General features: G+C 42.0%; 1 protein-coding gene across 4 annotated transcripts in view; it reads right to left on the bottom strand.

Annotated features, from left to right (window-relative positions):
• The window catches only part of LOC140346616 (ral guanine nucleotide dissociation stimulator-like), an 80,177-nt gene that overhangs the window by 42,457 nt on the left and 20,867 nt on the right, over nt 1-16,853 (bottom strand). For 2 of the 4 annotated variants that reach the window (XM_072432760.1, XM_072432759.1), the window contains exon 1: nt 6,030-6,243. The exons of 1 other annotated variant lie outside the window; for it this stretch is intronic. In XM_072432760.1, the coding sequence (XP_072288861.1) occupies nt 6,030-6,167 (138 nt within the window). In that variant the 5' untranslated portion in view covers nt 6,168-6,243. Of the gene's footprint in view, nt 1-6,029; nt 6,244-15,462; nt 15,555-16,853 lie in introns of those variants that run through there. One more of the 4 variants, XM_072432761.1, reaches the window with a different exon arrangement.

Raw genomic sequence — 16,853 nt, forward strand, 5'->3', positions numbered from 1 at the left:
TCTTTTCTGCACATTATATTACACGATTCGTTAGCTAACGTCAACAAATAATGACGGCCTCAGTGATGGAAAGAAACAAAAGTAAAAGTACTGTATTTTAGAGAACTGTGCATTTTACTTTTACTTTTCATTTGAAAATTCACCAGAAAAATGAGGGAATTGATTCTAATGTTAAACTGTGTAAAAGTGGTGATTTTGATGGTTTACTTTTTACTCTTGGAAGTACAATACACTTCAAAACTTGTATTTACGTAGATTTTTGTATGTGCTATACTTACGCTTGTACTTTAGTAAAACAATGTACTGCGTACAACTTTACTCAAGTAGATTTTTTAATAATCATGCTTATACTTAAGTAGATTTTTTAATACTTATGCTTGTGCTTAAGTAGATTTTTAATAATCATGCTTATACTTAAGTAGATTTTTTAATACTTATGCTTGTACTTAAGGGCGATTTGAGAATGCAGGCGGAAGTGCACATGCCACTCCCCCGTGTACATGCCACTCCCCCGTGTACATGCCACTCCCCCGTGCACATGCCACTCCCCCGTGTACATGCCACTCCCCCGTGCACATGCCACTCCCCCGTGTACATGCCACTCCCCCGTGCACATGCCACTCCCCCGTGTACATGCCACTCCCCCGTGCTCATGCCACTCCCCCGTGTACATGCCACTCCCCCGTGTACATGCCACTCCCCCGTGTACATGCCACTCCCCCGTGCTCATGCCACTCCCCCGTGTACATGCCACTCCCCCGTGTACATGCCACTCCCCCGTGCACATGCCACTCCCCCGTGTACATGCCACTCCCCCGTGCACATGCCACTCCCCCGTGTACATGCCACTCCCCGTGCACATGCCACTCCCCCGTGTACATGCCACTCCCCCGTGTACATGCCACTCCCCCTTGTGGACTGATACAATACACACATCTGTTTGTTTATTAGCGCAACGGAGCGCATCGCATCTAAGATAAGATAAGATAAGACAAGATAAGATAAGATATTCCTTTATTGTCCCACATGGGGAAATTTCATTGGTGCAACGCAGGTAGATACAGAGGTAGATACAGAAGAACAGATCACTTATAGGAAGTCTGAAAAACACTTTCAGTAGAAGATCTCCTATAAATAAATAAAAACTCCCATAGACAAATAAATAAATAAATACCATTGCATGTGATCCCGACAGTAATTGCACATGAATATGTGTCACGACAGCACATAGATTGCACATGAATTTCACAGTAATTGCACATATGACAGAATTGCACATCAGTATTAGGTTAGGTCAGTATTGCGACGGGATAACGTGACGATCTCCGGTAAGACGACTGTTCTCCGCAGTTTCATGAGTTCCTCCGGGGCCGGAGCCGGGGGGCGGGGCCGGAGCCGGGGGACTCAGAGCCAAGACACATCGCAACGACACGACGAAAACACTCAATCCAGCCGAATAAAGTCAAAACAAGTTAATTTAAAGCGATTCCAGTGCGTGTCCCGATCGTTCGTGAAGTTCCTCTTTCATATAAACGTGTATATAAACGTGTACCGACGACACGCCGTACTTTAGCGCGGCCGGAGGGCGCGGGGGGGGGGGGGGGGGGGGGGGGGGGGGGGGCTGGTGGGCTCGCTCGGAGCTAGCTCACGTCACAACAACACAACGAACGTAACGAAAAACGCTCAAATCCAGCCGAAAGGTCAAAAACAGTTGAATTAAAAAACTATTCCAGCGCGTGTCCCTATCGTACAGTAAAATAGAAAAAATATACTAACTATATTTACAAAATATAGGAGATAAAGCACAATAAGTGTGAGAAAGAAGAGAGAGCGTTTACACCGGGCTGCCAGCTGTACCAGCGCCTTATGACGATTTCTGTCCACTTCTGCGTCAGCTCGAACCGTCTTTCTCCATCTTCATTTTGCCCCATACACTGAGGGAACTATATTATGATAGATCCATGCGCTTAGACACGCGGAAGCGTGAGGACGAACCGCACGCGGCTGCAGGTGAGCGGTAGGTGCGTTTTATGATTGATACGTGGCAGGACAAATGATTTATCCACGCCACGAGGAAATATGATACAAAATTTGCTGAAAAAAAATCGTCTATTCCACCTTTAAGTAGCTTTTTAATACGCTTGTACTTTAGTAAAAAAAAATTATGCTTACACCTTTACTTAAGCAGATTTTTTAATACTTATGCTTTTACTTAAGTAGATTTTTGTACGTGCTACACTTACACTTTCTGTTTTGCTCCTGTAACCGTACATTCACTTACAAAACGACCTCTTCTTCCATCACTGCAGCCAATTCATTTCCAAAACAAGCGCGCGTCACGGCAACCGGCCAAACTAAACCTCCCAATCCATTTCACCTCCAGAATCATTCAAACCGCCAATGGCTCCGGGCCCGACATCGAGCGCCGAGCAGGAAACGGGCTTTTAATACCGGGACAACCCCCCACAGCTGGTCCCGCCGTCAATACCATTAATAATACATGAGGTTTACTTCAAACACACGGCAGGACTTCATGTACTGTACGCTTCGTAACACTGAGATGAAAAAAAGATGGCGAGTCATGGTGTAACAGTATCTCTGAGCAGCTCTGAGCAGCGCAGCGCCCGTCTGTCTGTCTGATGAACCGCCGCTAGTATCAAGAGCTTAGCCCGACTCAGCATTTTTCACCACATAAGCCGTTTAAATGACATCGACGTGCGTTTAATGTACGAGCCAAGAGGATTTATTACCACAGAACGTATCCTAGTTTACCGCCCGTTTGCCTTTTCAGGGTTCACTACGGACGGGGGGGGAGTAGATTTCTTGTGTTTTTACTCGACTGTTTTAGTGGATTTGAGGAAGCATTGGACGAGCCAGCCAACGAGATATGGCAATGAAACTGGAATCGTGATCCGATCCCGGCGACAATGAAATGCACAGATTTGATGTTAAACGCAGCTCTAAAAGTTAAAGTCCATCTCAGGTTCTTCTAATTCTGACTTAGTTTGGTGGTGTAGAACTTGTGGTAAATATTTATCATAGTTTTACTTCTGTTGAGTGTCAGTTTGTGAAGAAATTTTGAAAAATTAAGAGTTTAAAATGACAGGAAGTGGAGCCGAATCCCTCTGTGATGTCATCAGTGTGCGACACAGAGACAGTTTAAACCATGGTTGGACTAAATAAAGGTGTTTTATGGTCTTATTGTGTCAGATCAGAACTGTTGTGTCATTTATGTGGCGTTTGGCTGTTGTTTACAGTCTGGTTGCTATGGTAACAGCTGTGGAATTGCTTCTATGTCATATCGGTGCTCATGTCCAACCAGGAAGTACAATTATAAACTTTACAGAAATTGTCAAACTGGAGGAAAAAAATGGCAAAATGTTTAATAAAATCTGAAATATCATTGTTTTCTATTAGTCTGGCTCTTTACTTTTATTTACATACAGTATTTAAGGCCCTTATTGGACGTAGAACCGGTTTATGCCAACGTACTGCACATATCAATAATAGAATTCAACCGCAGCTGGTCAAAGACGTATTGAAGAGTGTTTACGTACTTTTACTTTTCATACAAACGCAAATATAGTTCACAAATGCTGCCCGAAAGTTGAATTGTGTTCATTTTCGGAAGCTAACGTCTCGCAGGACAGTCGGGGCAGATATCGGGGCTTTGAGCGGGAAAGACGTCCGACCGTTTGAGCACTAAAAGCTCAAAATCACAAAGACTTAATTAAAGTCGAGTGCCGCTCTATTACGATGCACACGGGAAGTTTCACACACTGTCGGGCCGTGTTGCAGTCGTCAGAAGTCCATTATGTTTGACCTGTGCTAATCCCGAATGCTAATCCCGAATGCTAATAATTGATAAGCGTTTACAGCACAACTCGCTACAACAAAAGGCCAAGTTTGCGCTTTAAATCCCGGACGATGGTGAAGATGTGAACCGTTTTGACGTTTCAGCGGTTTACAATTTGTTTACGTTAGGACCAGAACCAAAATGGCCGCCGGCGTCGTGTCGTCCAGGTGCCTGGCATAAACCGATAGCAACAAGCTAGGTCCACGTAGCGGTGAACAGAACGGACGTAAACTGTAACATCTTTGACCGTTTGACGTTGTATTTACGGTGTAACCTTCAACTTTCTTGAATTTCATCGCTTCATTCGACCAATCGCAGCAGACCGTCCCTCCCAACGCGACGTTAGCATCACCTGCATTAAAACGGATGCAACCGCAAGCTCGTACGTCCTAACGCGGCGCGGGCAAAAACGCAAAGGGAACGATAGACCATGATCCTTTGCTCCTTTTCAGCGGCGCCAAAACAACGCAATTAAACGTTAATCTGAAATAGACACTAATAGTAGTAAAGACGACAACAACAAAAAGTAGCATTTCTACAATAACTCCATCCATCCATTTTCTACCGCTTGTTCCCTTTCGGGGTCGCGGGTGACTGGAGCCTATCCCAGTGACTTCGGGCCTTAGGCGGGGTACACCCTGGACAGTGGCCAACTTGTCGCAGGATCTACAATAACTCGCAACAATTAATCTTTATAAACTCGTGTGTGAACTCCCTCATTCGCCCGGGAACGGTCCATGGCTCAAACGTTTCGATGGTGAAGATTTGAACAGAGACGTTTCCCATTAGGAAAGTCAGCTCAGTACCTTTAGATTGAAATGGACCTTCAGATTGTAATAGACAGATTTAAATGGACCTTTAGATTGAAACTGACCTTCAGATAGAAATGGACAGATTGAAATTGACCTTCAGATTGAAATGGTACTTCAGATTGAAATAGACTTCAGATTGAAATTGACCTTCAGATTGAAATTGTCCTTCAGATTGAAATTGTCCTTCAGATTTAAATAGACCTTTAGATTGAAATAGACTTCAGATTGAAATTGACCTTCAGATTGAAATTGTCCTTCAGATTTAAATAGACCTTTAGATTGAAATAGACTTCAGATTGAAATGGACCTTTAGATTGAAATGGACCTTTAAACACTCACAAAAGTGTCCAGATCGTGACCTTTTCTATCGATGACCTCAGAGGGTAAATTCAGCTTCTTGCACGTGGTTTATGAAAATAAGTCATAGTTTTACAAATGTCATGAAATCTTGTGTTTTCCATCTTTTATTTGACTTCTACTACGACTTAATATCTGCACGATCCATGTTTATGTTTTGTCTTCACTTCAGCCATGACCTCAGACTCAGTAGATAAGCCTGATATGTTGTCAAAAATGTGGCTTATTATTATTGCTACAAATGTAACTGCGACTAACAACTATTGTAGCAGTCGACTAATCAGCAAAATGTTTTTCCAGATCAAATTATATCAAATTATAATTTGCATTGTGCACTGAGATTTTAAAAATGCATTATCAATCAAATAAAACGCTGACATGTTGCGACAGACAAAGCTTCTAAAAAGAGGATATTACAAAATAAAGTGTATTATAGATGTTGTTTACAATAAAAGTGTTATGTTTTTGTATGTGTTTTAAAGTCTGTACAGTGCAGATAACGATTAACACGATCAAAATACGACCACAGTTATTGATAATAGTCGATTAGTCCCTGTAAGTTGATAAATTGTTGCAGTTTTATCCACATTCCCGTGTGTTTTGTGCTGGTTTAGCGCGGCCGGCGCTCGGGTTATTACAGCTGCCAGTGACCGCAGCTGCGACAATAACGCTTTAAAAACACGGGGGTTCCGCTATTTATAGTTCTAAAAAACACCGCCGTTTTACCGTAACATCCACCACCGACACCGGACCGTCCAAAACCGGACGATCCAACGCGACAGAACGTTTCAATCTGCACAAAAGCACTTTTCCCCCGCTCGCAAACCGCTACTTCTGCGCGGCTCCTCCCCGACGTCCCGCGCTCCGCTTTGCCGCAGAGGTCGCGTCTCTTCCCCGGGGCCTGACCGCGCGCCGCAGCCCCCCGGTGTCTCTCACTCTCTCTTCCACCCGGTGTCTGTCACTCTCTCCCCCCGGTGACTCTCTCCCCCCGGTGTCTCCCTCACCTCCAGCAGCGGCAGGTCCGGGTCCAGGTGCGTGAAGCACCGCAGCACCACCGGGCTGGGGTCCTCCGTCACCTCCAGCCTCACGCCATCCCAAATGCTCCGCACCTTCCACGACGAGTCGAACATCTCCGCGACCATCCCCCGCGAGAGTGGCCGGCCGGTCACGGCCCCGACGGCGGCATGCGGGGCCGTGGTGCGGGGCTGTGGCGCGGTTACGTGTCCCGGGGTTGCGTTTTGTTGCGTGAGTGTGCGGGAGGTTTTAGAGCCGGAGCCGCGGCTTCTGCTGCTGCTGCTGCTGCTGCGGGGGAATCATGACTCAGGAGCGGGAGGGACTCACGCCAGACCCCGCCCCACGCGAGCCACGGACCAGGGGAACTACCGGGACACGGCGCGGTAATAACGGGTAAAGGACACGTGTAAACCAGGGGTCCATTCAACACGACTGAACCAGGACTAAACCAGGTCTAAACCAGGTCTAAACCAGGACTGAACCAGGACTAAACCAGGTCTAAACCAGGACTAAACCAGGACTAAACCAGGTCTGAACCAGGACTGAACCAGGACTGAACCAGGACTAAACCAGGTCTGAACCAGGACTGAACCAGGACTAAACCAGGACTAAACCAGGTCTGAACCAGGACTGAACCAGGTCTAAACCAGGTCTAAACCAGGACTAAACCAGGTCTGAACCAGGACTAAACCAGGACTAAACCAGGTCTGAACCAGGACTGAACCAGGACTAAACCAGGACTAAACCAGGTCTGAACCAGGACTGAACCAGGTCTAAACCAGGTCTAAACCAGGACTAAACCAGGTCTAAACCAGGACTGAACCAGGACTAAACCAGGACTAAACCAGGACTAAACCAGGTCTGAACCAGGACTGAACCAGGTCTAAACCAGGTCTAAACCAGGAATAAACCAGGACTAAACCAGGTCTAAAACAGGACTGAACCAGGACTAAACCTGGACTAAACCAGGTCTAAACCAGGACTAAACCAGGACTAAACCAGGTATAAACTAGGACTAAACTAGGACTAAACCAGGTTTAAACCAGGACTAAACCAGGTCTAAACCTGGACTAAACCAGGTCTAAACCAGGACTGAACCAGGTCTAAAACAGGACTGAACCAGGACTAAACCTGGACTAAACCAGGAATAAACCAGGACTAAACCAGGTCTAAAACAGGACTGAACCAGGACTAAACCTGGACTAAACCAGGTCTAAACCAGGACTAAACCAGGACTAAACCAGGTATAAACTAGGACTAAACTAGGACTAAACCAGGTTTAAACCAGGACTAAACTAGGTCTAAACCTGGACTAAACCAGGTCTAAACCAGGACTAAACCAGGTCTAAACCAGGTCTAAACCAGGACTGAACCAGGACTGAACCAGGACTAAACCAGGACTAAACCAGGACCAACATTAGAAGAGTGTTTGCTGGGTAATTTCCTAGTGTGAGGTCATCAATTACAAACAGGAAGAGGAATTATAAACCTAAAAAAATTGCTATTCTGTGAGAATTTTTCAATATTTTTTAGCAAAATTCTAAATATATTTATGTGCATTTCAGTTCAATGAGTCGACCGACCTGTAGGGGGCGCTTTAATGACCAGATCCTATTCATAATCTGTTCTAAACCAGGATCAAGTCTAAACTGGGAACATAAAACCAGATTTACAAGTAACAACAACAAACATCTAGAAAACGGAGCTAAACCAGGAATAAAACGAGCCAAAAAAAGTAACGGGACAAAAATCGAGAAAAAATTAAGATTTTTTTATTTAGAATTTTTTTTTCTCAAAAATCTAGTTTAAAAAATATGGTGCTGCTAGTTTGCTGCGATGTCCAGTCCCAGTCTCATCCCCGCTGCATGCTGTACTGTCCTGTTTAAATAGGAAAATGTATAATAAAAAATAATAAAATAAATAATAATAATAATAAAAAATACATACAAATAAATAAAAAATAAATAATTACAATTTAATTTAAAATATTATACTAAATTTACAAAATCCCCTTGGATATTTCTTTTTTTTTTTAATTCAAAATCTATTTTTATTGTGTTTACATTACATCATTTTCGAAGTTTTCCCATTAAAGGAGACGTATTCTGCAAAATCAACTTTAACGACCTTTATAACCTCGTTACGACGGCGTTTCCTCATCGCTATTTCACTCAAAGTTGTGTTTTGTTGATCCCGTTTTGTCCTGCTTCTGCGGCTCGTGTCCTGTTCTCACCTACCCCCTAGCCCCGCCCACATCCCTTCACTCGCCGTGGTCGTTCTGAAAAGCAAAGACTCCGAGCGACACGTGAAGAGTTCGAAAGATTAAAGGACGATCCTCCGGTTGTCGCGGTGAAACGTCACTACGAAGAGGCGGGGCTTATCGCTGTGAAGAGGCGGGACTTATCAGTTCTGTGGGTTTAAACAAGAAGTCAGTGGACACGTTACCGAGTCGTTTTGGATCAATATTGCGGTTTAAAATGAACAAAATGTAAATGACGATCTATTTATGTTATAGTTTGACGCTACGTTCTTGGAAAAAAGCGTAATACGTCTCCTTTAAAGGGACTAAAACGGTCAAAATTGCGCGCGGTACAACAAAAGGCACTTGACGACCCCGAAAACTTCACACCAGCCTTGTATTTGTGTATCATCGTGTTGCCACGGCAGCCGGTAATGTCGAGTCATTTAAGCGAGGAGCTATTCCAATAATAGCTGCAGGTCCCTGAACGCGGCGTTACGTAACGTCTCTGTCACTATGGCAACAGCCGTCCTGAGGAGATGCTACAGGACAAACAACAAGAACAGCGCGGAAAGAACGCATTTTGACTTTGTACAGTTATTATTATTATTATATTGATCAAGGGTTTAAACGTTCAGCTTTGTCCTTATAATAACTTGTCCTGTCACGATATTTACTATAAACCTGTTAAAAATGTGTAAACAAAGCAAGTCTAAAGTCTAAGATCAAGGCAGAATCGATTGGAAACACAGTGCAAAGTTTGGATGAGCCTCAGAAAATGACAAATTATTAAAAATCCAGACGGTTTTGTCAAAGTGAAACCACATAAAGAGTCTGGTTTAAACACGTTTCACTTTATTTTGCTGCTTTTTGTGTATTTAATATGAGAGTTTGACAGACATTTCACGTTTTTGATGAAGGCAAAATCCTGATATTTAAGTTTCACTGGACAAATACTCAGAGAAAAGGTTTTTTTCATCATTTTATCTACATATTTATTACACATTTTACCACTGCAACTATATTTTTTGAGTCCCTCGTGATCGAAACGCAAACTGACATTTCTACACCGGAAGTTCAAGGTTGTTGCTTATTCTTTTTGTTAAATGTAAATTATAAGTTCCAACAAACAGCCATTTATTTATTTATTGTGGCTGATGTAGCCCCTTTTTATTTTTTACTTTTTTTTAAAATTAAACTGTACATTTAGTCAATTCAATTATTCTGCTTCATTAATTTGTGCCACATATGCCACTGCGGTGCGTTCTTTTACCCTGTGCTGCCGCCTGTTGGTCAAACGTGGGAGTGCAACAGTCGGACTCGAGGGAAACGAGAGGAAAACAACTAAAAAAAGAGCAGATTTATGACTGCGATGATGTTATTGGGAGAGCAGAAGATCAAAAACAGACTCGCATCGACCGAAATGAGGAAAAATGAATCAACGTACATCATTTCTTTGACAGGAAATGGGCAAAAACAGGCGATTTCAAGTGAAAAATCTTAACAATTTGGTTGCCTTTTTCCTTCTGTTGCTCCAAACAACTAACGAGTATTTAATAAGTCGACTATTATTGGTGGAAAGTGTGATTTTTGTATGTGGCTAAAAATGCTCTCAATTAAAAGTGCCAAAATTGTCAAAAGTAAAAAGTCTGTTTTAATGCAGTTTTAGTTTCATTTTAGTAAGTAAGTAAGTGAATAATTAAATTGTTTAAAGCAGAGTAGATGACGGCGGTGCCTCATAGTCTGATGTTATCCCCCTTAAGACTAAAATAATAAATAAACTGGAACGGGAAATAACACTTTTTAAAAACATAAAAATAAAGTTCAAAAGCTGATTTTTACTCGTTGTATTTGTATAAAATAGAAATGGAACGACGTGTGCAGAAGCGTCTCAACAGAATCAATGGGAAACGCTACAATTACAAGTAAAAGGTGTAAAAAATCTACAAAAAAATGCACAAAATAATATACTAAATTACAGCAATGTGAGTATTTGTAATTAGTTACTTTCCGTCCCTGTCAGCGATTATTTCTGTTGTACATGAGACATTTTAAATACATTATCAATCAAATAAAAGGTTGTATTAATGAGACTAGCGGATTCCGTCTGTCCTGTCATTCAGTCAGGTATTGTTTATTAATTTTTTTACATTTACAGCTCTAGGTCCTGGAAAACTGTCAAATATAACTTATATTGTTTTGTTTTAATGATAGTGAATTCTCCTCCTAAGATGCAAATACTCCCACATTTATTTTATTTATTTATCAATTTTCTTTATTTTTTTTCGCTATTTCTTTTACAACAATAACACACACAAAGAACGAGTAAAAAGTAGAAAATAAGGGAGTGGCATAAAAAATAATAATAAAGTTTAAAATGATACATTTTTGTAATTTTTTTTCTTTTTTTTAGTAATTTTTGTTGCTATTTTTTTCTTCTTTTTTTTACAACAATAACACACACAAAACACAAAGAACAACTAAAAAATAGAAAATAAGGGAGTGGCAGTTTAAAATAATTGTCATTTTTTGTAATTTTTGTAATTTTGGACTAATGTCAAGTTAAGACATTAGTTCAGTCCTTAATCGTCGGAGCAGTTTGAGTCGTACACTTCTTTGTGAGGGTCTTCTTCTTCCCAGCTGCAGGAGTGTGTTCCAGAAGTATCCATCCACTGTGTCCATGAGGGGTTTGAGGCCCAAGTACATTATTCCACATTTGGGACGGCGGTGTCAAAAACAGTTTCCATTTCCTCGTTAAGTTGCGTCCAGTATTTTTGTCGCGAAACATTTATTTTAACTCTGAAATAACTCCAAGTTGCCTCTGGTTGGGAAACACTGCCATACGAGCAGATGCTTTTGGCTTTCGTCACATATATAAGTTGTGTCTCAGAGATTGCTGCATTTGTGCCGGGGATTCGTTGCGGACGTTCTCTTCATTTGAGGCGGAAACGGGAAGTGGAGAAAAACAGGTGCTGCACCAGCATCTGGAGCAGCAGCTGGAGCCAACATGGCCGCCAGCTGTGAACGTGAAGACTGTGGGAAAAACATGAGACGAGCAGCAGCGGAAGAAGAACAGAGGAAGAGAGGAGGAGAGGGAGAGAAGAAGAGGAGGGAGGGGAGAGAGGAGAGGAGGCGAGGAGGAGAGGAGAGGAGAGGAGAGAGGAGAGGAGGCGAGGAGAGGAGAGAAGAAGAGGAGGGAGGGGAGAGAGGAGAGGAGGCGAGGAGGAGAGGAGAGGAGAGAGGTAGAGGAGGAGAGAAGAAGAGGAGAGGAGAAGAGAAGAAGAGAGGAGCAGAGACGAGAGGAGGAGAGGGAGAGAAGAAGAGAGGAGAGGAGGAGAGAAGAAGAGAGGAGGAGAGGGAGAGAAGAAGAGAGGAGAGGAGGAGAGAAGAAGAGAGGAGGAGAGGGAGAGAAGAAGAGAGGAGAGAGGAGAGAAGAAGAGAGGAGGAGAGGGAGAGAAGAAGAGAGGAGAGGAGGAGAGAAGAAGAGAGGAGGAGAGGGAGAGAAGAAGAGAGGAGAGAGGAGAGGAGAGAGGAGGAGAGAAGAGGAAGAGAAGAGGAGAGAAAGAGAAGATGAGAAGAGGAGAGAAGGAGGAAAGAAAGAAGATGAGGAGAGAAGAAGAAAGAAAGAGAAGATGAGGAGAGGAGAGAAGAGGAGAGAGGAGAAGGGGAGGAGAGAAGAGAAGAGGAGGAGAGAAGAGGAAAGAAAGAGAAGATGAGGAGAGAAGAAGAAAGAAAGAGAAGATGAGGAGAGGAGAGAAGAGGTGAGAGGAGAAGGGGAGGAGAGAAGAGAAGAGGAGGAAAGAAAGAGAAGATGAGGAGAGAAGAGGAAAGAAAGAGAAGATGAGGAGAGGAGAGAAGAGGAGAGAAGAGAAGGGGAGGAGGGAAAGAGGAGATGAGGAGGAGGAGCCGGCTTCACTGCTGCTTGGAAGGCGACGTGAGGTGAACTAGATCGTCACGTGTTTAAAATTTTTTGACTGAAGTTCACGACGCACTGCAGACTGTTTTTGACACGGCCTCGCTCTGTATCTGGGCCTCAAAACTCCTGCCACGGACACAATAAATGGATACACCTCTGGAACGTACTTCTGGCGGCAGAAAAAAGGCCGTCAAAGAGAAATGGAGGACACAAACGTCACCAACGATCAAGGACAGACATCAGGCATTCAGACATAAACGTTGGACTTGATGGGACACAAATGTTTATGTTTTGTCATATTGTGCCATTATTATTATTATTATTTTGCTCTCTGGTCGTGTGTTTTTGTGGGTTAATGAAAAAAATAAAATAAAATTGTTTTTCTACTTTCAATTAGTCACTATTAAATACCGTATTTTTTCCATAGTTTTGGCCGGGTGCAACTTATACTTCGGAGCAGGCTTTTAGCTAGAGAGCCGTCTTCCCGTCTTTTGGACGGGGTAACTCGACATGCATGTTCAAGGGCAAGGACGGTGTAAATTTTATTAATACATTTTAGAATTTTTTTAAATCGGGCCGGGAAGCGTTTGACGATAGTCCGCCGCGGGCCGCGCCATGACAGTTTAGTGTTTACAAGTGAAAATTTGCATGCTGCGCGCTGATTAGTCGACAAAAATGGAAAATGCAGACGCTCCACGTTTGCCGAACCTCCCCGGCCAAATACCATGTCAAATACGGCGCGATACGCAGAAGTGGCAGAATGTGACCCGCACGGCCGAGAGGCGCAGGCGGCGCTAGAGTATGGAAGGTCAATATGATACGAGAGGCGTGCGGGCGCCGCTCTAGATCGCCCCCGCGTTAAAAGCGCCGCTTTATTTAGTAAAAGCGTTGAAAAAAGGTCGTGAAACACATATTGGCTTTCCGGTTGGATGGGGTGTTTTCAAATCCTAGCTAAAAGCCTGCTCCAGAGCGACTTATATGTGATATTATTTGTTATTACCACACCGACAACCACAAGAGGGCGCTCTAGGCTCTAAGCGACACAGAAGAAGAATCTGCACTTCCTCTTCCTCTGGAGTTTGTGGAGTTGTTTAGAAGTGACACAGAGGAAGAAGAATTCAGTGGATTTAGTGATTTGGGGAGATACTTAGAGTCGGGAAAATACAGTCATCTGTTTCCTCACTGCAAACCTAAAATCAGTGGTGGGAGAAGAACTTGATTTTGTTACTTTAAGTCCATCTGAAGTTTCTCCTGATTATCTAATTACCGTATTTTCCGGAGTATAAGTCGCACCAGCCAAAAAATGCATAATAGAGAAGGAAAAAAACATATACAAGTCGCACTGGAGTGTGAAATGCAGTTGCAAGTGTGAAAATAACCAATAATATCACATATAAATCACTCCGGAGTATAAGTATATAAGTATGAATATAAGTGTAACCCTAACCCTAACCCTCGCACCCCGGCCAAAACTATGAAAAAAGGTGCGACTTATAGTCCAGAAAATACGGTATGTCTTCGTTCGCTGGTGTAGAACCTGTGGTAAATATCAATCATAGTTTCACTTCCGTTAAGTTGCAGTTTGAAATGGAAAGAGTTCCAAAACCCTCTGTGATGTCATCAGTGTGCGACACAGAGACGGTTCACGCTGACACACTTTTACAACAGTTTAAACCATCGTTGGACTGAATAAAGGTGTTTTATGGTGTTATTGTGTGTGAAATCATAACTGTTATAGTTATGATTTGACAATAACAGTATTTTTCACGCAAAGTTCTACCCGGGGAATTAAAAAATGCTTTCTTATTTTTGTCATAAACACTTAATCAGTATTTAGACATTCTGCATGAAGACGCATGCACAGTGGGTAAAAGACAGACGAGCCGTTCTGTCTGGTTACCGTGGGAACAGCGGCGGGCAACGCATCAAAAGGTTAGATAATAGTGTGAGAGTGTTGTTTTTTGAAATATGCCAAATTTGAATATGCAGCGCGTCGTTCGATGTCAAAACGCAAGAAAAATAGCGCATTAGTGATAAAGATGTAAAAGTTAAGGTGATATTTTTTCCCTTTTTTGGTTCATTTTTATAGATATTTCACATTTGTCAGCCAATGAAACCTCAGCTAATACATTTAACATCGTCTGGCGAGAGGTAGCTCACTGGAAACGGTAATTATTGAGTTTTATTGAGTTTTTCTGTGTGGATTATTGGAGAACAAACATCGCGATTTAACGATTATTTGCAATTATTAATATCACGACAAAAAGGACAATAAAATCTTGAATATTGAACTGTCTGAACGATCAATTTGACATAAATAAAAGAAGCACTTTACTTTTATGAGGAAAGTGTGAGCAGAACGGACTTCATTTTTCTAAAATCGTCACTTTTCTTTTAATTGAACTAAAAAAAGACCAAACTTAGTGGAAAATTTCAACTTTTTTATGGATTGAATTAAAAACATTTATATTTTTCCTTCTAAAAATGTCACGATTATAATTTTTTTCAGTCTTTACGATTACGCCCCCTACAGGTCAGACGAAACAATGAACTAAAACGCAGTTAAGATTTAGCTAAAAATTATAAAATGTTATGCCAGAATAGCACATTTTTTAGGTTTATAATTTCACTTCCTGTTTGTAATTTATGACATCACACAATTACCCAGCAAACACTGGGCCAAAACTCATCTAATGTCACAATTTATTTAATTTGATAAATATGAATATATGAGAGCGACTTTATTTTGTTGAATACATTTTTAGAGTCAAAAAAGTTGTTTCTTTGTGTAAATTCTGATTAAACTTCGACTGGAACGAGTGTCCCTGGTGTGATGTCACTTCCTGTCATTTTTCTACAGATTTTACAGCGTTTTCTCCACAAATACCTGCTCGATTGGTGTAAAACTATAATGAATGTGTACAACAGCTATAAATACACAAAATAAAGTCAAAATTAGACTTATCATAAAAACCTGTCAGAGGCACTTTAATCAAATATTCTTGACGTCGCTTTAATTGATCGATAGTTTCCAAAAATACAGTTTAAACCGTGGGATTTGTAGTTCTAACGGTAGTAATTGTAGTTCATTTATTATGTTTTTGTCAGAAACCAAGTACAAACACAATAATCTTATAAAAATACATTAATACAAGTTTTATTCGAGTGTATTTTTCCATCCGGTCGTCAGATTTGAAAGATTACGCAATCGAACACAAATATTGCTAAAATCATCCGCGGATATTGAAGCTTTTTTAAGGATTCAAACCTGTCCGACTCTTCTTCTTCTCCTTCCTCTGTAAAAGTCCAGCTGCACGCCGCTCAGAATCCACCGGATCCACCACATCCTTCACCATTTCACCGCCAATTGTACGTTTATGTTTATAGACTTCTGGACCGAAGCGGCTCTCGTCTCTGATTGGTCCAAACGCGATCAATGCGTTTGCTTTGTCGATAAGGCTGTAAAAATTAACCACTGCCGGGGTAAAAAAAAAAAAAGAGAAATAAATGGAGCGTGTTCGTATTTGACAGCCATTACTTTATAACTTTAGCACTGAAATTAAAACAGAACTTATTTTTTATTGTTCCAGAAGGAGGACGATTTACCGTTTTGGAAAGAGACGTTTCCAAAAATCCACAAACGATGAACCTCGTCATTGTTTGTTTGGGTCCAGCTCCACACACTTTTCACCTTAATCCCACGGTTTAAAGTCCTTTTGGAGCTGAAGAATGGCACCACTTTTGTTTATTTAGGCTTATTTACGCCGACAGAAGACGCTGGACTTTGTGCCGGTTTTTGTTTTACGTGGATGAGGTCAACACGTCGACAATCTGACAGTTAAACGGAAGATTCCACAAGAATTCTGACCCGTTTCAGCTCAAAGTGGGTCAGAGGTCACGTCATACACTCGTCGCTACTGCCATCTGGAGGACGAAAGCTGCATGTTCACTGTGGGCTGGTCCAAAACAAAGGATTCTTTCTCTTGTGTCACGCCCCCAAAGACCCCGTTTGTCCACAAATGTGTGACTGTGGTCAGGAGGGACCAGTGGACTTACAGAGGTCACTCCAGTTTCAAGACGTTAGCAGCTGTGTAATGCTAGTGGCTATGCTAATAAACGTTAGCCTACAGCAGACAGTTTTAAGGAGCCACATTTCCAGCTGTCCGGGTGTTATATTTAAGGATCAGACACAAAGTCCGTGCTCTTCTTTCCTTCTTTGTTTTGTTGGAATTACCGTATTTTCTGGAGTATAAGTCGCATTTTTGGGGAGATGTATTTAATAAAATCCAAGAGCAAGAACAGACATTTCATCTTGAAATGCAGTTTAAAATAATAACAGATGAGAGAACATGGTGAACAGGTGTATGTATGCTAACGCTAACACCTTCAGCTACATGACGTATGCTAACGCTAACACCTTCAGCTACATGACGTATGCTAACGCTAACACCTTCAGCTACATGACGTATGCTAACGCTAACACCTTCAGCTACATGACCTATGCTAACGCTAACACCTTCAGCTACATGACGTATGCTAACGCTAACACCTTCAGCTACATGAGGCACAGACATAACTGTGGTAAGTGTCTGGTATGTTAACGTAACATATGAACAGTTATTCAGATAACTATAGCATAAAGAACATGCTAACAAGTTT

Source organism: Eucyclogobius newberryi, unplaced genomic scaffold, assembly GCF_026437365.1.
Source record: "Eucyclogobius newberryi isolate DKJ021-1_F unplaced genomic scaffold, fEucNew1.0.hap1 SCAF_6, whole genome shotgun sequence".
Lineage (NCBI taxonomy): Eukaryota > Metazoa > Chordata > Actinopteri > Gobiiformes > Gobiidae > Eucyclogobius > Eucyclogobius newberryi.